Here is a 20344-nt window from a genome sequence, read left to right on the forward strand (position 1 = left end):
GCACCCTGTGCCAGGGCCTGCCCACCCTCCCAGGGAACAATTCCTTCCCAATCTCCCACCTAAACCTACCTGGGCTCGTCAACCACAGCCCTTGCAATACATGGAAGGAATTCATGGATCTCAGCCAACCCCAAACCCCTGAAAGAAGGATACTCCCCCAAGAGTCAGATCTGCCATCCCAACTTCCTCAACGTGCTGGGAAAGACAGGAGAGCAAAAACAGGCAGACAAGAGGTCCAGGCTTCAAGAGTCACCACTGATTTCATAGAGCTCTGTGAACAGCTGGACTCAAACACTACAGACCATTCCTGAAAAGCATACAGGTAGGAAAACCCTACAGTACTGAATTAAGATGAAAAGAAATGTGATTGGAAGATGTAAGAGTTCATGAAATGCATTTACCTCCCCAAAACACGACACACTTGTCTAATTTAATGAGACTTTTATCCCTGCACTGCCTCAGTGCCTCTCACCAGCATATCCAAATGGATTTAGAAACTTTCCATGGGGTCAAGGGATCAGGAAAGTCCATCCCAATGTTCTGCCTTTTGCTGCCTCTCACACCAGGAGCTTTGCAAAGCCAGAGCTCTCTGTTGTAACAGGAAGACACTTACATATGAGGGGTCCAACCTTTTCCTTCTGGTTTGTGATCACTGCTAGATCCTCCCCACACACTTCAAAAGTGATCAAAACAACAACAACAACAACAAAAACCCTAAAAAAACCAGCAAAACCAAAACCTACCTTCCCTTTCTCAACTGTGGAGAAAAAATCCCAAAAGCAAGACAAGACGTGACAGAGAAAAGCTTGATCATAAATGGAATAAAACACATTTGAAGTGAAGAAAAAGGTCACAATTGCAACATTTAATCTCCCAGTTCTCTGAAGGCCATTGCCACCTCACCCTGTCTGTGGTCTGTGATGATTTCTGGGATGCTTCATAATCCTTCTTTGTTTCTAGGATCCTTTTCACCAGCCCACCTGTTGAAAAATCAGGATTTTTCTAAGCACTGATGGCCACAGAACAGTTTTAAACATTCAGACAATAAAACAAAACCCAACTGCTGTGTTTTTTTAATGCAGACTTAACTAATTTTTAATGCAATTTTTTTTTCATTTTTAGAGCAACATGAACAGCATTTTATTTGGTATTTTAAACACTGACACCTAAGGTGTTTGTTATTTGACCTTTTTTCTCCCAAGCTTTTCTAGAACTAGTCTTTAAAGCCAACCTCGTATCTCAGAGCTGACAAGCTGTACCTGACACTTGAAGAAACATTAATTTCTGAGCTTTAGGCAGAATTTTAAATCCTGCTGACACTGAGGATGCATAGAAAACGTGTCCTTAACACAGTTGTAAATGCAGCTGCACAGGAAAACAAGCCTGGGTAAATAAGTTGTTTTTCCTGCAAACGTTGCAAACCCCTTCCCTCAGGAGGGATTTTACTGCTTTGTTCAGCATTTTAAGGGCTCAGCACTTGGTTTAAACCCAGTGCTCCATTCTAGATCTGTATAAATGCAGAGAAAAGCAAACGTACCATGCTTCTGGTCCTCAAGCAGCTCCACTTCTGGCTCCTACGCATGCAGGAAGAGAGCTTTAGTTGCAAAAAGCTGGCACTGCTGGAATGTGGAACTATTCAAAAATACTCAGCTGGAGGATACTTCAACAAGCCATGGAATCATGGAATGGTTTGGGTGGGAAGGGACCTTAAGGACCATCCCAATTCCAGCCCCTGCCATGGCCAGGGACACCTTCCACTGTCCCAGGCTGCTCCAAGTCCCGTCCAGCCTGGCCTTGGGCACTGCCAGGGATCCAGGGGCAGCCCCAGCTGCTCTGGAAAATCCATTCCAGGCCCTCCCCACCCTCCCAGGGAACAATTCCTTCCCAATATCCCATCCAGCCCTGCCCTCTGGCACTGGGAAGCCATTCCCTGGGTCCTGTCCCTCCATGCCTTGTCCCCAGTCCCTCTGCAGCTCTCCTGGAGCCCCTTTAGGCCCCGCAAGGGGCTCTGAGCTCTCCCTGGGTTGTTCTCTTCTCCAGGCTGGACATTCCAAACAAAACATGGAAAAAGGTTGAGTAAGTTGCAACAGGAGCAGACCTTTGGCATCTCTGGCAGGGGCCCTGCTGCCTCCACCACGAACTGCTCGTCCTCCTCATCAGACACCTGCTGCTCCCTGATCACATGTGGGGCAGTTTTAGCGCTCCCGCTCCTGTCAGGGACACAAGGAAAAATGGGAATGAATGGAGTTACTGAGATTTCTCCAGTGTTAACTCAACTAAAAGCCATCCAAAGATCACAGAATCCCAGAATCACTGAGGCTGGAAAAGCTCTCCAAGTCCAGCCTGTGAGCAATCCCCACCCCGAGCACTGAGTGCCGCATCCAGGTGTTCCTTGGACACTCCAGGGATGGGGACTCCACGTGTCCCCAGCACGAGGTGACCACCCCAAGCTGGTGCTGCCCAGAGGAGCTGGGAGGGGTGTGCTCTGAGGAACACCCACTCTGCATCTCCCACATCCCTCACCTTTCTGGGATTAGGAGCTCCGTGCTCTCCTGACGTTTCACTCGGGGAGGAGCCGGCCTCGCGCTGCTGGGACGGGGAATCCGTCTGGAATAACAGTGGGAATAGGGAAAAGTGACTTTAACGAGTGACACAACACCACAAACCTTGGCTGAGCACCCAGAAAATCCAGCTGGGGTTTAAAAAGCGAGGTCCCCTTATCCGTAATGCCATCCTTATGGAGCGCACGGAGGAAATGCAATGTTCTCCTCCAATAGCCCTCTTTTTAATAACATGACAGGGAAGCAGTTTATGGATTAAGAAAAGAAAGGATAAAAACACACCTTTGGGCAGGCTGAGGAGGGGGGTCAGGAGGTACTTCCCCATTTTCAGGCTTTTCAGGAGCCACGTTCTCCGCTTCTCCTTCTATTAAACAAAACAACATAAAATCAGGGCTTAGCTGGTGAGGAAAAGCTCATTTTTTTATGACAGTATTCTGAATCTTAGCACTGCACTGAATAGAACAGTTAAATTTCTTTATTTTTATAAGTTTCTTACCGTTGTGAATTTCCCTCCTCTGTGAAAATGACATCATCTCACTCAATTCCTTTGTTTCCCTTAACCTCTTATTTTTCCCTGCTGGGATTCTTGGTTGAGGTGGTGGCTACTCCTTGAGTAAAGTCTACTCAAAGCATCTAAACTCAGCCCAATTATGTTTAAAAATTCTATAATACATCACATAAAGGGCAAAAAAGCATTAGAGAAGGGCTTGATTTATTAAAAACACTTTTTTCTGTTAAAAGTTTTTAACTATGTTTGATGCTGGTCTTTCGTCATTGTCTGGCAAATTAATTTGGAAATAACAAATACACTGATTTTTCAGAAAAGTTCTACTTATTCTGCAATCTGATTGAGTTAGGCATGAAGCACACAACAGGAATTACATCCAGAACCTGGGAACTTCTCCCAGGGTCAGGAAAATTGGGATACAGAGCCTCAGTGCTCTGCAACGAAATATAAGCGAAGCAGGCAGAAATAATGCTCAAAAAGATCCAGGAAAATCAGTTTATTTCAGCTAATAAACAATGTTTTATAATCCTGGGCTCATGGAATGGCTCGGGTTGGAAGGGACCTTAAAGGTCCTGAACCTAAAAAATGAAGGGTTTACAGTGCCTCGGTGAGCAAAGCTGAAAATCAAGATCAGTCAATAAAATCAAGGTTGAACTCGATGATAAAGGTCGGACTTGAGGATTCTGGAGGTCTTTGCCAACCTTCATTATTCTTCTGATTCACAATATTTGGTTCTTACACCCCCAGGGGATGCAACCCAAATCAGTACTGAACCTGGGGGTGTTTCTCTGACACCCATCCCAATGACAACATCAATTTCTGTTCCATCCCAGATACATTCCACAGGACAAGACAGCTCCAGGAGATGAAAGGGAATTAGCATGGAAGTTCTCCCAGCTGGGGAAGGTCACACAAATGTCTTGGCCATCCATCCATCTTTCATCTGGCTGCCACAGCCACGAGGCCCTGGGGGCCAGAGGTGGGCTGGGAACACTTCCCAAGTCCATGGGATCCATCCTCCCAACCAGCTCAAGCATCTGCAGCTGCAGAGAAGCAAAGTGCAGCTTTTTGCTGCAATTCCAGCTCCTCCTCCTGCATTTTGCTTCCATGGCTCCAGGGATGCTGGAGCTGGATAAAAATCCATGTCTTGGGTGCCATATCCAGCTTGGGGGGGAGAATGGAGAAGTAAGAAGGCAGGGATGGAACTTTCCTCTGGAATCCTATAAAATGCAAACACTGAGACTCCCAAATAGCTGCACAAAAAGGCAACGTGCAGAGATTCACCTCTTACAGAGAACAAGTCACCAAGGGATTCAGGTGCAGCATTTCCCTTGGGACACTGCCTCTCAGAAAACAGAAGAACAGGAGAAAGAAAACAGAAGGAATTGCTTTATGAGGGGAGGGCCATTTTTCAAAGCAGAATACGAATCAGGCGTGATTAAAACACACGGCAGCAGTTGGATTAAGCATAAATCACCCTCCTTACATCATTTAGCTGCATGGATTTGGCCCCAAACACGCCAGTTGGACTTTCCATAGCAGTCACATTTTAACTTTCCCTACCTTTCTGTCTTTCTGCAAGGCCTGGTTCATTTTTCTCCTGCACTTCAGCAGCACCATCCTCTGAAATCCCATCTGCCACACTCCTCGCGTCCACAGCTCCTGTAACAAACCAGTTTATAGGCAAATGAAACCCAAGAGCCAATAAAAATTCAAAATAAAAAGCCAGGCTAAATACCTGCTAGGATTTCTTTCTAGTTTAATAAACCCTCTTCAGTGTCAATAAATCACATTCAAGGTGCACAAAGACTTTTTAAATGAGTGCTGACTGAACTCCTGAAAGCTGAAATATTCAGCATAAATCTCTAATTTATCTGCCCATGGAGAAGAGACATTCCCTCCTGTTGTACACTGATTTATTCCCAATTAATATTAGCTACAACAGAAAGCTCTGATCATCACCACTGTGCAAAATAGATGAGGATAGCTCCAGAAAGTTTTCCTGCCCTCTGCATTATTCACCTGTGGCAGCTCCACGGTGCCAGAACAAAAAGAGGGGTAATGCCTCAAAATATTCCTGGCTCTGGTAAACTAAAATTTCAGTGCTGCTTCAGGAAAAGAGGAGTATTTCAGTACAGAAATATTTAAATATATAAAAACATATTATCATTTATAATTATTAAATTTATGAATAATTACAATATTTATAATAAAAAATATATAAATATTGTAACAATCTAATGGTATATTATTATCATATAATAAGATAATGATATATTATAATAATACCATAATAAATATATAAATATATAAAAATAAATTTTTAAAATACAAAAATCTATAAATACATTAATATTTTAGAAATATCCACCCTAAAGCCAGAGCACAGGGGAATTCATCCATTGTATTCCATTTATCAGGAAAGCTGGATCCTGGTTTTGAAGGGACAACCCCATAAATTAAATACTATTATATTATTATAATATAGTAGTATATTATAATAATATAATAATTAATAATAAATATATTAATACATAAAAATATAAAAATAACATTTTAAAATATAAAAATCTATAAATACATTAATCTTTTAGAAATATCCACTCTAAAGCCAGAGCATGGGGGAATTCATCCATTGTATTCCATTTATCAGGAAAACTGGATCCTGGTTTTGAAGGGACATCCCCCTAAATGGGGTGTGTCTGGACAGTGCAGTTTAGTGCCATATAAAACAAATACTGAAATCTTGGGAAATAAAAGAAGTTCTAGGATCAGCTAAGGATCACTAAGCAGTAAAATAAGGCTGCATTTAATGGAGTCCAGACAGGGTTTTTCAGCTGCCAAACGATTCCAACTTCACAGCACAGGAGATGTGACATAAAAATTTCAATTTTCTAGCACCGTCTTGAATGAAGCTCCTAAATGAACACACATTCAGATCCCAAGTGCCAGGCTTTTTCCAAGGTATTTAAGGTGCCCAAACAGGGGCTACTCATTATCCTGGAAGCAGGACTGATGTAACTCCAGTATTTTGCCTCAGACACATGGAAACCTAAACCAGGAATCCAAAGAAACCATGGGTGCTTGGGAAGACACTCAGCACCACGATCCCTTCACAGAAATTAGTAATAGTGAGATTGGCAAATTAAGTGTATGAAGATCTTCATTAGTCTAAACAGCACCAATTTGTAACCAGAACTGGCTGTTTTTAACAGGTATCAATTCACAGGTGTCACTAAATCTTCTGAACAGAGACATTAAAGTGGTTTATGTACAGTGACTTCTTTAGAATTAAAATACCAGGGGTACGAAGCACTGAAAGGAAATGAGGATCGATCACTGAACTCAGAGGACGGGGGAAAGGCACTGAAATTCAGCCAGGAATTGCAGTTCCACTGCTGCTGTCTGAGCTCTGGGTACCAGCCACTTTTATTCCTTATCCAGGAATTTCTCCAGCCTCCTCCTCTTCGTTTCCTACACAAAGGGATGGCAGTGCTCAGCTAAGATTCCTTTCTTCCTGATGTCTGGGATATATTTGGGGTATTCTGAAGATAATCTACTTTCCAGTCAGTGTGTAAGTACAATATTTAATAGGTTTAACTACAAAAGTTGGTGACATGATTGCAAGGAAGCACCCTTCTCCACAGAGAAATAATTTCTTTATTTGGAAAGCCTGGCCCAACTGTTTGTTGAACCCAATTAAAACCATTTCAAGGCTCAAACCCTCACTTCGCTCTGCTGCAACATTTACCAAATGTTAAATGTCAGAAATAGTTGCAGACAAGTCCAAAAGCTCATTTAGAGAGTAATTACACAGAAATTACCAAAAGCAGGCTGAATTTATATCTGCAGCATGCACGGGGAACAAGAGCAAACTGAACTGAATCTCACTTCCTATATCCCAAATCCAGGCAGGAAAATTTCCTTGGATTCACAAATGCAGGCTGGGAGTACAAACCAAACCCTGACAATAACAAACAGGGATATTTCAGTATTTCTATTCCTACTCAATAAGCCTGCAGCATATTTGATAGAAATACCAATATCCTCCCTGTGGTTACCTTCTCCTCCGGGCTTGGAGCGATGCCTTGATCCTTTTGCTGAAGGCTGCCTTGATATCCTTGCAGGACTTTCATTCTGGAAAAACAAACAAACAAAAAAAAGCCCAGAAATTTATATAACAGTAGATTTAAAAATTATGTCATTATATCTAAAATTTCCTTCCTTGTGTTGCTTTCCTAAGTATGCTACAGGACAAATATTAACCTAAGAATTGATCCACACGTTTATGTTGGGTTTACTTCCCTCCAAGTCTGTGGGGGAATTTTTTCCTGGATCTATGCCAGCTATTTTCTTTCTTATTTGATGGGAAAACAACTCCCAACTGGGAACTAAGAGTATCCAACCTTGTGGAAGTCGTAGAGCACCTGTGCTGGGCTTGGAATATGATGAGTAAGATTCCTACAATCACCTCTGAGCTTCAGCTGCATCAGACACACAGCTCCTCTTCAACCTGCCACAAAATCTTTCTAGATTCCATTCCAAAACAGAAGCAAGGATTTCCAAGTTGTACTACCAGGCTTGCACAGTCCATTACTCAAATGGCAACTTCCCTGGATAAAAACCCTGGATAATAAGCCTCCTATCCAGCATCCTGAAATATGTTTAGCACCTCCTGGGATTTCCTTATTTCCTTCCTTATGTGCTTTTTTTTTTTTTGCAGTTTTCATCCCAGATTCTTTGTCAGCCCTGTTGGTTGGAAAAGACCTCCAAGATCAGCAAATCCAGCCTCCAATGTCCACCTTGATAACCAGAGAATCACAAATTCTGCCATTTTTATGCCATCAAAGAATGGTCTGAGGAAAAGGGACCTTAAAGCTCATTCCCTTCCACCCCCTGCCCTGGGCAGGGACACCTTCCAGCAGAAGGAAGAGTTCCTCCTCTTCAGGAAACTCTGGCACGTTCTAAGGAAAACCAGACAGAATTCCAGTCTTGAAGTGGTTCATCTTAATTTTAATTGTTCATAATTACCTGCACAAGCCCAACACTACGAAAGGAGGGAAAGGAAAGCTCCTACACCAGCAGGAGCACATCTGGCACGCTTCAGCCCCAGCAGCTCTTTGGGTGAGGTCATTATTAGCACAGGTGGGGAGGGAGCTGGGAATAGGTGCTGAGGCTGCTGCAAGAGGGGATTTGGTCATTTATTTATGTGAGGTAGTGGCTACAAACAGTTTTTGTGGAGCCACATGTGCAGCCTGGCAGCAGGTGCAGGGTGAAAGCTGACGTTTACTCACTATGGCAGCACACACAACCAGAAATCCCTCAATATTTATGATTAGGGGCTTTCCAAAGGGAGATAAAAGAGGCTATTCCCCTTCAAGACTTTGAAAAGCAGCCACTGGAGCCATTAAAGGGAAATCTTGCACTTCATCTCACACCATCCTGGAAAAAACACATTACAGTGGAACCCTTGATGGATGCGTGCACGCTTCCCAGACCTGAGTAATTATGTTTCCACGTGGAGAGGATCCAGAGCCTTCTGCAAACCATCCAGGCTGCAGCTTTGCCCTCATTATTAACCTTCAAACAGGCTGAATTTCACTTCAAGACACAAGAAATCAATGTTCACTGCCATTTCAGGGCTCATTATAAAATCAGCCACTGTGATTTTCTCCTCTGATTCATTAGCTCTACTGATGGTTCTCTAATAACAAATAAGAATTAAGCCTGTGAAAGCAATTTTAATTCCATCAACTCTCCTCAGTGTTTTTCTTCTACCTAAATCCACAGTGCCAGGAGGTATCTTTCCACCTCTACAATATAAAGTGTGCAGGTATGGTTTTATGTCAATAAAACCACATACAAGGAAAGATCTCCACTTGCTAAGGCCAATTTAAGGCTGTGCTGGTAAGACTTATTAGGAAAATATCCATCAATTATCTTTGCCTCACCTAAAGTCTCACAAGATGATGTTCAATTGGTGTTAGATTCTGCAAACTAAAACTTCTCAAACACAAAGAGATGAGGAAAATCGCTGTTTTTAAAGCCTAAGTTTAAATGATGGATTTCTGGTGTAGTGACACCAGAGAGAGGGGGACATTCCCACCTCCAGAACAGAAATACTTGAGCCATATCCTGCAGATTTCCATGGAATGGTTCTCTCTGCTGTCTTTTTCCATTCCACAGCTTCATTATATAACCTAAATAAGCTCCAAGGGGAACAGGAGTTCATTAGGCAGGGCTTAGAGGCTGCTCCAAGTGACCAGTTCCAGAGTTTGCAGGGCAAAAATCAAACCCATTCTGCAAGAGGCCAGAAGTGACAGGATATTACAGAAAGCCTCAGCCAAGAGTTCCAGCTGCCACGGGAAACATGGAAGAGACTTTTCCAAGGTGTTTGGCCTCGGGGGGGAAGTGATTTACCTGTTCTGAAGCCACCTGCAGCACCAGATGCTCTGTGACCTCCCCCACCTCTTGTCAAGTCTAAATAATAACGATCTTCATTATTTAGAAGGTCCAAGAGGCCACTTCAAATCTGATTTTTCCCTGAGATGGACTGAGAGCGAACAGAACACGACTCAACCCTAATCCCAAAGCGTGGGATGCAGGAGCCAGCCTTGAGGCAGCTTCTGATTGCCATGTGGTAGCCAAATGTCTCTTAATTCCTACTTATCCCTGCTTTCTTCTAGCTCCAGAAAATTATGGATACCCATGTGATGACTCCTGCACACCGGGTAACACACAGAGTTGCTTTAGCAAGAGAAAAATACATTTCAGCTACCAAAAAAAAGGTCAGCCTTAAGTAGATTTGAAAGCCAGCCTCTGATAATTAGCAGCAAGAAAAACTGAGATTTGCATGAATAGAGAAAATCTCATTAAGGCTCCTAAGAGCATTGAGACAAAGCCAGGGACTAAACTTTAAGTGACAGCTTTGCTGTACATGCAGAATTTATTTTTTTAAAGCCTAAATTGATCTGTTTTCTAAAGCAAATGCAGAGAGAGAAGGTAAAGAGGTTAATCCTGAGGGGAAAAAACAGTGGTTGACTTGTTGGGTACTGCCTCAAACTGTTTCACTTCTGTAATAGTGAATATATATAGATATATACATTCTATAACTATCTATAGAAAAAATACATATAAAAAGCAAAAGAGAGATGCTGAAAATTTCTTAGTTCTGCAGCAGAGACCACAAAATGTCATTGAATATCCCTCATGTGCACAGAAAAGTTGCTTGCCTTGTTTTTAAAGCATTTGTTTCCCTGCCACGTGACTCGAGCGGAGCCACGGTGCCTAAATCAGGGTAAATCCCTGCAAATCAAGGCTGGGAAACTCCTGTGAGGACCAGGAGATCAACCCTAGTCCAGGAGATGCCATTTCCAATGATTTCCCTGCTGGAATTTCCTCCAAATCAGGGTAAATCCCTGCAAATCAAGGCTGGGAAACTCCTGTGAGGACCAGGAGATCAACCCTAGTCCAGGAGATGCCATTTCCAATGATTTCCCTGCTGGAATTTCCTCCAAATCAGGGTAAATCCCTGCAAATCAAGGCTGGGAAACTCCTGTGAGGACCAGGAGATCAACCCTAGTCCAGGAGATGCCATTTCCAATGATTTCCCTGCTGGAATTTCCTCCAAATCAGGGTAAATCCCTACAAATCAAGGCTGGGAAACTCCTGTGAGGACCAGGAGATCAACCCTAGTCCAGGAGATGCAATTTCCAATGATTTCCTGCTGGAATTTCCTGGAAATCAGGGTAAATCCCTGCAAATCAAGGCTGGGAAACTCCTGTGAGGACCAGGAGATCAACCCTAGTCCAGGAGATGCAATTTCCAATGATTTCCTGCTGGAATTTCCTGGAAATCAGGGTAAATCCCTGCAAATCAAGGCTGGGAAACTCCTGTGAGGACCAGGAGATCAACCCTAGTCCAGGAGATGCAATTTCCAACGAGTTCCTGCTGGAATTTCCTGGAAATCAGGGTAAATCCCTACAAATCAAGGCTGGGAAACTCCTGTGAGGACCAGGAGATCAACCCTAGTCCAGGAGATGCCATTTCCAATGATTTCCCTGCTGGAATTTCCTCCAAATCAGGGTAAATCCCTGCAAATCAAGGCTGGGAAACTCCTGTGAGGACCAGGAGATCAACCCTAGTCCAGGAGATGCCATTTCCAATGATTTCCCTGCTGGAATTTCCTGGAAATCAGGGTAAATCCCTGCAAATCAAGGCTGGGAAACTCCTGTGAGGACCAGGAGATCAACCCTAGTCCAGGAGATGCCATTTCCAATGATTTCCCTGCTGGAATTTCCTCCAAATCAGGGTAAATCCCTGCAAATCAAGGCTGGGAAACTCCTGTGAGGACCAGGAGATCAACCCTAGTCCAGGAGATGCCATTTCCAATGATTTCCCTGCTGGAATTTCCTCCAAATCAGGGTAAATCCCTGCAAATCAAGGCTGGGAAACTCCTGTGAGGACCAGGAGATCAACCCTAGTCCAGAAGATGCCATTTCCAATGATTTCCCTGCTGGAATTTCCTCCAAATCAGGGTAAATCCTTGTAAATCAAGGCTGGTAAAGTCCTGTGAGGACCAGGAGATGCAATTTCCAACGATTTCCTGCTGGAATTTCCTGGAAATCAGGGTAAATCCCTGAAAATCAAGGCTGAGAAACTCCTGTGAGGACCAGGAGATCAACCCTAGTCCAGGAGATGCAATTTCCAATGATTTCCCTGCTGGAATTTCCTCTAAATCACCTTGTGCAGCTATCTCAGCTCCCAAAATTCCCTGGGCACATTTTCATCTCATCTCTCTCTTCCACAGGTTTAAAATGATGACCCTTGCCACGCTCTGCTCTGAAGTTTGTGTTTTCATCACCTCAAAAACGAGCAGCCTCTGCTGTTACACAAGCAGGCAGAGGCAAGAATGCCATTTGGACTTCAGGTAACAATTCCAAAGCCTTGGAATGCCTCCCAAAAGCACTTAGGACGGGAAATGAAACTTTACTGCCCCGCTGCATTGTCGTGGTGCCCAAGAGCACGACCAGAGTTTGGGATGAGGCTCAGAATTTCCATTAGAGACCCAATTTGCAGGAAGTTTGACTTGGCCATGAATATTTGCTGGAGGCTAAAAAAAAAAAAAACCCTCTTTTATAAGCTCTCCCTCCCAGTGCCAGTAACTTAAAGAGTTGGGTTGGATTTGAGCCAAGGAAGAGCTATAAATTTGTCATCTCCCAGGGAAGACAACGATGATGTCAGTGGGCCCAGAGACTCCTGCTAGACTTGGGATCCTGCCTGGTTTTCCCTCAGCCTGTGCTGCTTTAGGTTCATTTACTGAAGTCTCCCTCTTTAAACATTTGGCCATATGGCTCCATAATTCCCCCAAATTGCCTCAGGCCACGGGGAAGCAGCAGATGGAGGCACAGTGGTATCACAAGCAGCAGCTTCTGTGCAGAGCTGCTCTTCCAGCTGCAAAACGTGGACCCTGAAACATCAGTGGACTCATTTTCTTTCCAAAACAGTAACTTCTGCTAAAATCCAAAAATAAATACAAAGCCCTATCAGCTTTCCAGGAAAGATTCTGAGGAGCAGAGAAAACCCACGGCAGGGGGTTGGAAGAGATGAGCTCTAAGGTTCCTCCCAACCCAAACTAGTCTGTGATCCTAAGAAGTGTCCAAAATATCAATAGACAGAAATAAAATCTAGAAAATGAAATAACTGGAGTAGATTTTTTTCTTTTGGTTCAAACTCAGAGAAATTTTTAATAAATTTAAAAAAAACCAACCCCAAGGAAGCATTTATTTCATTTTCCAGCCCTAAAACTTGCCATCCACCTACCTTTCAACCTCATGTTGTTTTCAAGCAGATTCCCAAGTGAAAATGCAACACTTTGAATATTCCTACCTTCTCCACCACTCACCTCAGTGTCTGGCTGGCACTTGCTGTCTTTGGTTGGCCTCTGTGGTTTTCTAAGCGTGGATTCTTCAGAATCTGTGGGCTGGAAAGAAATGAAACTGGTTTAGATCCAAGCTCCCTCCTAAGAGAAGCATTTTGGTGCCCATCAATCCTGAATTTCTACCAAGACAATAGAAAGGTAAATTAAGAAATATTTAGAGGAAGGGAAGATAAAAGAACAACAAAATGAAAGGCAATGGAGAGGTGGCTCTCGAGGCAGTTTAGGACTTTGAATCCTTGACTCCCAGACTGGTTTGGGTTGGAAGGGACCTTAAACACCATCCAGTTCCAACTCTGAAAGGCCCTCCAGCACCTGAAGGGAGCCAACAAGGAAGACAGAGAGGGACTTGGATAAAGGATGGAGGGACAGGACACAGGGAATGGCTTCCCAGTGCCAGAGGGCAGGGCTGGATGGGATCTTGGGAAGGAATTGTTCCCTGGGAGGGTGGGCAGGCCCTGGCACAGGGTGCCCAGAGCAGCTGGGGCTGCCCCTGGATCCCTGGCAGTGCCCAAGGCCAGGCTGGACACTGGGGCTTGGAGCAGCCTGGGACAGTGGGAGGTGTCCCTGCCATGGCAGGGGTTTGGAACAAGGCCCCTTCCTGCTAAATGAGCAGGAATACAAACATGGAAGGCCACTGGAACAAGCACAGTCCCAACCACGGTGTGGGGAAAGTTCTTCCCCAAAATAACCTTTCAATTACCTTCTTCTCTGCTTTCTCCTTTCCATGGTCCCTTAAAAGCTCCCCATCTTTTGTTTCTCTGTCCCTTTGTCTGTCCCGATCTCTTCCCCTCTCTCTGTCTTTCTCTCCTTCTCTGTCCCTGCCCTTATCTTTGTCTCTGGGTCCTTTCAGTCTGTCCTTTTCTCTTCCTCCTTCATGTCTTTTCTCTCTTTCCTGTCCTTTCTCATGCCCGAGATCATCTCCTCGCTCTGTGTCTCCTTTTCCTTTGGTTTTTTCTGCTTCTCTTCCTTGCTTGGTCACTCTGCTTTTGCTTCTTTCCCTCTCTTGTTTTTCTCCTTCCTTTGAGGTGTCTCTTTCATGTTCTTTGTGCCTCTCTTCATTATTCTTCTGTTTATCCCTCTCTTTTTCTCTTTCTCTGCTCTCTTTCGAATCTCCTTTGGGTTTTCTGTCTCTGCTTGGGCTTCTGTCTTTAATTTCAGTGTCTCTCCTGCTCTAAAAAGAAAGCAAACACTAAAAGTTAATTCCAACACATGGCAACTCAACCACAGAGACACTTCAAGAACACAAAAATTCTATAAAAACCCCAAGCAAATAAACCATGGTACCCCTGTACCCCCCCAAAAATGCAAATTCTACCTCTTTAACCCTATGACTTTTTTGTTCTTCTGCTTTGGGCTCTCTGCTTTCTTTATCTCGAGGTTTGGAGGGTGGAGGCTTCCCTTTAGCATCAGCTTTTTCCCCTGCCAAGACCCTTTTTACAGCAGCATCACTGGACAGCTGCAAGGAACAGAAAGACACCACTGAGAGGAGTAAACTATTTCATTAAATAATTAATGTAGTAATTATTATTTTAAGAATGTAACAATTCAGTGTAAGAACATAATAATTCCATGTAAGAGTGCAATAATTCTGTGTAAGAACAGCCCCTGCAGTTGTTTTCAACCAGTTACCAGATTTCTCCATTACTGTATTTCCATAGTCAAAAAAAGCACAGTGGAAAAATGACTTTCATTCCACAATTAAGAGATTTGACTGAAAGGAGATAAAGGTGAGCAACTGGTTGCATAATTAATGTGTCTGTACCCCAAAATTTTAAAGGTTCTGAAGCTTCATTTTGTGCTTCAAACGTAATAAATGTTGTTAAATGACGAACAAATAAAGTGAACAACAGTGAACATTGAAAGCCTTAATATTCAGAATGCATTTGTGTGGGGAGCTGGCTCAAACTCTGCTAAACATCATCAATTCTCTGTCTGCTGTTATTGTTACTAAGGAGCGACCAAATGTTTCCAATGTGCACTTAATAACAGCAGAGTGGTAATTAAGGCACAGAATCATTTGGGTTGGAAACATCTCCCAGGCCATCGACTCCAACCTGTGCCTGGTCCCCACCTTGTCACCAGCCCAGAGCACCCAGTGCCACCTCCAGGCCTTCCTGGGACACCTCCAGGGATGGGCACTCCACTCCAAGGCCTGAGCACCCTTTCCATGGAGGAATTCCTGCTGCTGTCCACCCTGAGCCTCCCCTGGCCCAGCCTGAGGCCGTTCCCTCTCCTCCTGTCCCTGTTCCCTGGGAGCAGAGCCCGATTTCCCCCCCGGCTGCCCCCTCCTGTCAGGGACTTGTGCAGAGCCACAAGGTCCCCCCTGAGCCTCCTTTGCTCCAGCCTGAGCCCCTTCCCAGCTCCCTCAGCCGCTCCTGGGGCTCCAGCCCCTCCCCAGCTCCCTTCCCTGCCCTGGCCACGCTCCAGCCCCTCAGGGTCCCTCTGGCCGGAGGGCCCCGAGCTGGACACGGCCCCGAGGGGCCTCAGCAGGGCCGGGCAGGGGACGGGCCCTGCCCTGGGGCTGTGGCCACACCGTGGCTGGCACAGCCCAGGGGCCATCGGCCTCTTGCCCACCTGGGCTGGTGTTCAGCCCTGTCCCCAGCACTCCCAGGGCCTTTTCCAGCTGCTCTTGCCCCAGCCTGGAGTGTTGCACGGCGTTGTTGTGCCCCAAGGACAGGAGCGGGCCCTTGGCCTTGCTGAGCCCACGGATCCCGGCTGTGCAGATCCCTGCAGCAGATCCACAGCCCAGCAGCTTCCCCAGGGTGCCCTCGATCCCCTCACCCACATCATCACAAATAAGCTCTGGAAATAATTCCCTGTGTGCATAAAATCTATATAGTTCTGTCCTACCTTATTTAAGCAACACTTCCCAATCGCCTGAAGGAATTCATTGGTTTTTTCGGGCTCGTGCCCAGCCACAACTCGTGCTGGTTTCACTGACAGTGGCTCTCCTGTCACCATCACCACAGCATCGATGGCCTTCTGAAGGAAGTTGATTTTGGAATCCTTATCCTGGTAAAAAAAAAAAAAAGCAACAAAACAAGAGATATTTTTCTATCTTCACAATTAGCAGACTTCTTTCAGTTTTATAAAGTAAAACCAAGTGAAATCTTACTGGAGGGTTTCTGGCCCAGAGAATGAAATCCTGGTGTGAAGTGGAACACTCAGTGGGAAAAAACCCAGGAGTTTATTAATAAAATGTTATAAAATTCAAGGAGTATTAGCCAGCCCAGCACTATTTACCAGCCTGTTAAAAAGGAAAGCCATGTAAGGAAAATTTTGTGTGCCAATGGAGCTTAACAGAGCTGTTCCAGTGGCATCCCAAAATCCAGGGCGACTCTCCCAAAAACAGCTGGGTTCTGCTGCAAGCTCATGCACAGACAAGTGGGAAGAGCCTCCAGAGTCAGAGCACTTCCCATCTTTGCCCCTTCCAAATGGATTAAAACAAACAACTGCCACGAAGCTGGGATTTTTACTGGGTAGATTTAAAAGAAAAAAAAGGTTATTTCCCTAATTTCAAGTGGTAGAAGATGTGATGGATATAAATACAAATGAATATAAAACTTCTCGTGTGTGTATACATATATATATATATAAAGCTGATATGAAAACTTTTAAGATCAAGCCTGAGATCTAATTTTCCATTTATATGGGAACAAAGTTTAATTAGACTTAACAAGATGAACTCCTCTGATAAACACCCAGACAGTGATGTCCAAAGCAGCTGGTACAGGAGGTGAATTTCTTTCACAGGAAGTCCCCACAGTTAAGGAATCCTCATGATTTCAATCCTCCTTACTGCTCTCTCCTATTGATTACTCAGACAAAAATTATTCTCCTGATCTTCTACAACTCCAAGAGAAATCACAGATAAGCAAGCAGCTGACTCTTCCTCCTGACCAGTGTTTTGGGAAGAGGAACTCAGGGTTGAGACATTTTCTCCCACACTCCAGGATTCTGATCTTCTCTGCCTGAGCTCTCTGGAAAACCCCTTGGACTCATAAACTGTGAAAGGAATTTGTGAGAGAAATTCTCAGAGAGGCAGCAGCACGTAGATGCAACAAACACCTGCTCAGGAGCTGCTGGGAAAGCTACTTCTTGGGTCAACAAGGACAGTACCAACAAAAAGCAACAATTCAGATAGAAATAACTTCGTTTTAGTTATCCTGACAGTGGTAGGAGCAGTCACAGAAGTAAATACACACATTAATCAGTGACTAAAACATGCAGGAACTGGCTGGAGGGATGAGAAGTCAGGCTCCCAGAGCTCACTCTTCAGTTGCTACGTTAAACAAACACCAAGGGATGTGGCAACACACAAACACTGCCTTGTTTGCCAGGAATCAGCAACCAAAGCTCCCAAATCAGGCTGGGAGTTGGAGAACTCGGCATCAGCCCAGCCAAAAATCAAGGGAAAGCAGCAAACAGAGAGTAAAGTCATCCTTGGACCTGAGAAAAAGAGTTTTCAGTAATAATAATAACCTCCTCTTTCAGTAATTAGCCAGTTTTACACTGCAATAAAGCTACTGGGGAATGCACATCCTAACAGGTGAGTCCTGGGATATTAACAAGGATATTTAATGTATATATTTATATACCATATGTATATGTGTGTGTGTGTGTATTTCTACAAACACAAATATATAAAGTAATAAATTTAGGGCCATGGATTCTCTTGAGAGACCATAAGACTCTTTGAAACCTATCTGTGCACAAGTTTATAGGTGTTCACCCCATGGAACGCATACCATCACCTACAGGCAGCAACTTTTACAGCCTCTTCACAAAAAGAGCAACAGGTCCTTGATACTGAACACAGGAAAGACCAGAAGAACCTTGTGGCAAAGTTGCAAAGAACACTCAGAGCTCGATAAATAAGGAAGTCTCATGCCTACCTTGACATTATCTGACTTCAACTCGAAATCTGTGTAAAGTCCTTTCAGAAAACCTGTCACTCTGATCACCTAAAAAACAGAAGGAATGGGATAAATTAAGAACATGTAAAGCCTCTGCTCAATAAATCTCGTGTGGCAGCAGGAAATCTGTTGGACTTGGTGATGGCACCTTATTTAGAATTATTTCTACAGCAAGTTCTGAGATCTGAATGTGCTCTGGAATGAGACTCAATCCTTGCTTATAGCTCAGGCCTCCCTCCTGTTTAATTCTATATTTAACCTTGATGCCCACATCTGCTTGGAAGGGGCTGGAGCCCCAGAAGCGGCTGAGGGAGCTGGGAAAGGGGCTCAGCCTGGAGCAAAGGAGGCTCAGGGGGGACCTTGTGGCTCTGCACAAGTCCCTGACAGGAGGGGGCAGCCGGGGGGGAAATCGGGCTCTGCTCCCAGGGAACAGGGACAGGAGGAGAGGGAACGGCCTCAGGCTGGGCCAGGGGAGGCTCAGGGTGGACAGCAGCAGGAATTCCTCCATGGAAAGGGTGCTCAGGCCTTGGAGTGGAGTGCCCATCCCTGGAGGTGTCCCAGGAAGGCCTGGAGGTGGCACTGGGTGCTCTGGGCTGGTGACAAGGTGGGGATCAGGCACAGCTTGGACTCACAAGTTGGAGGGCTTTTCCAGCCTCAGTGATTCTGGGATTCTGCGATGTTTCACCATCCCAGGCTGCTCCAAGCCCCAATGTCCAGCCTGGCCTTGGGCACTGCCAGGGATCCAGGGGCAGCCACAGCTGCTCTGGGCACCCTGTGCCAGGGCCTGCCCACCCTCCCAGGGAACAATTCCTTCCCCAAACCCTACCTAACCCCGCCTCTACCAGCGTGAACCCCTTTTCCTACCACTATACATGCCTTTCCCACCCCCAAGCCCCCCAAATTCACTCAGCGCCCCAAAACCCCCGTGCTTTACCCAGCGCTCCGGGCATCCCCCGCAGCAGCCGCCTGCGAGTGCCACCCAGCCCGGGGAGGTGCCGGGGGAGCGCCGAGGGTCCCGCGGGTGTTCCCCACTCGCACACCCACGCACTCACCTCCGAGATGAGGTCGTGCAGGTAGCGGAAGGGCGGCTTGTTCAGCAGCGCGTCGGTGAGCGGCGGCTTGCGGATCACCTGCCCCAGGGTCTCCCGCGTCCGCCGCGACACCGCCTCGTTCATGACCGGGCCGGGCGGGGGCTCGAACCGGGATCGCGGCGGGGCCCGCCCGGCCCCGGCCCGGCGCTCCCGGCGTGCCCCGCGCGGCGCGTGCGCGCGGCCCGTTGCTAAGGGTCACCGCGGCCATAGCAACCGGCCCGCCCCGCTCCGCCGTGAGGGGATTAAAAAAACAAACCCCGGAAACTGCCCCAAAACAGCTCCTCCCGCCGCTCCCAGCGAAGAAAAAGTGCTAGGGAGAAATGCTGTGTCGCGGCGTGGGGAAGCGTGTCGGGAAAAGTTGTTCTTTGGTTTTTTGCTTTATCACGAAACTGTGACTCCGTGGGACCCAACACAAGAAAAACGGGGATCTCTTGGAGCAAATCCAGAGGACAGCAGGGAGATGCTCCAAGGGTGGAGCCAGGCTGGGAGAGCTGGGGGTGCTCACCTGGAGAAGGGAAGGCTCCAGGGAGAGCTCAGAGCCCCTTGCAGGGCCTAAAGGGGCTCCAGGAGAGCTGGAGAGGGACTGGGGACAAGGCATGGAGGGACAGGACACAGGGAATGGCTTCCCAGTGCCAGAGGGCAGGGATGGATGGGATATTGGGCAGGAATTGTTCCCTGGGAGGGTGGGCAGAGCAGCTGGGGCTGCCCCTGGATCCCTGGCAGTGCCCAAGGCCAGGCTGGACACTGGGGCTTGGAGCAGCCTGGCACAGTGGGAGGTGTCCCTGGCCATGGCAGGGGGTGGCACTGGATCACCCATTCCTTTCCAACCCACATCCTTTTGTTAAATAAGAATCAGATTTGGGAATAAAAAGAGACATTACAAAGCAAATCTGTCTGGTCTTAGTACAGGCAAGGCCATCTTTCCAGCAGAAGGGAAGCAGCCACTTCCATGCCCACTGGGTAATTACACCTGGGCTCCTGCCAGCAGGTGCTCGAGGGAAGTGAGTTTTACCTCTCCCCCAGCCCACTGCTGATGAGGTTCCCAGACAGGCTCTGACTCCAGGATCTGGTGATCCTGGGAAGAAGAGGAGGTGTTGACAGCTTCCACATCCGAGGGCATCGGAAGAAGTCTCAGAGGAAGCACAAAGACTGGGAAGAAGCTGCTCTGGGGAAGAGGGATGTTTATTTTGGATTTGTGTGGTTTATCTGGGTTTTTCCACTGACTCTCTACAAAGCATCTGAGATGCCTGAGGAGGAATCTCAGGGGGGACTTTAAATTTGGCCTCTGCTGTGCTCATGGTTCCTGCAGAGGCACCCTGAGGAAGCAC

General features: G+C 46.0%; 1 protein-coding gene across 2 annotated transcripts in view; it reads right to left on the minus strand.

Moving 5' to 3' along the window:
• TRAF3IP1 (TRAF3 interacting protein 1) overlaps positions 1 to 19150 on the minus strand; it is a 30484-nt gene extending 11334 nt beyond the window's left edge. Inside the window, exons 1-13 of one of the 2 annotated variants that reach the window (XM_082284959.1) lie at positions 18978 to 19150; positions 17905 to 17973; positions 15860 to 16021; positions 14325 to 14465; positions 13710 to 14180; positions 12974 to 13051; positions 7131 to 7206; positions 4633 to 4731; positions 2844 to 2925; positions 2524 to 2607; positions 2099 to 2210; positions 1538 to 1574; positions 904 to 980 (exon numbers count right to left, since the gene is read on the minus strand). In XM_082284959.1, coding sequence (XP_082141085.1) covers positions 904 to 980; positions 1538 to 1574; positions 2099 to 2210; positions 2524 to 2607; positions 2844 to 2925; positions 4633 to 4731; positions 7131 to 7206; positions 12974 to 13051; positions 13710 to 14180; positions 14325 to 14465; positions 15860 to 16021; positions 17905 to 17973; positions 18978 to 19100 — 1611 coding nt within the window. In that variant the 5' untranslated portion in view covers positions 19101 to 19150. The remainder of the gene's footprint in view (positions 1 to 903; positions 981 to 1537; positions 1575 to 2098; positions 2211 to 2523; positions 2608 to 2843; positions 2926 to 4632; positions 4732 to 7130; positions 7207 to 12973; positions 13052 to 13709; positions 14181 to 14324; positions 14466 to 15859; positions 16022 to 17904; positions 17974 to 18977) is intronic. The other variant, XM_082284960.1, reaches the window with a different exon arrangement.
• Positions 19151 to 20344: the final 1194 nt, after the last annotated feature.

The sequence above is a fragment of the Coloeus monedula genome, assembly GCF_965178545.1.
Source record: "Coloeus monedula genome assembly, chromosome: 7".
Classification (NCBI taxonomy): Eukaryota; Metazoa; Chordata; class Aves; order Passeriformes; family Corvidae; genus Coloeus; species Coloeus monedula.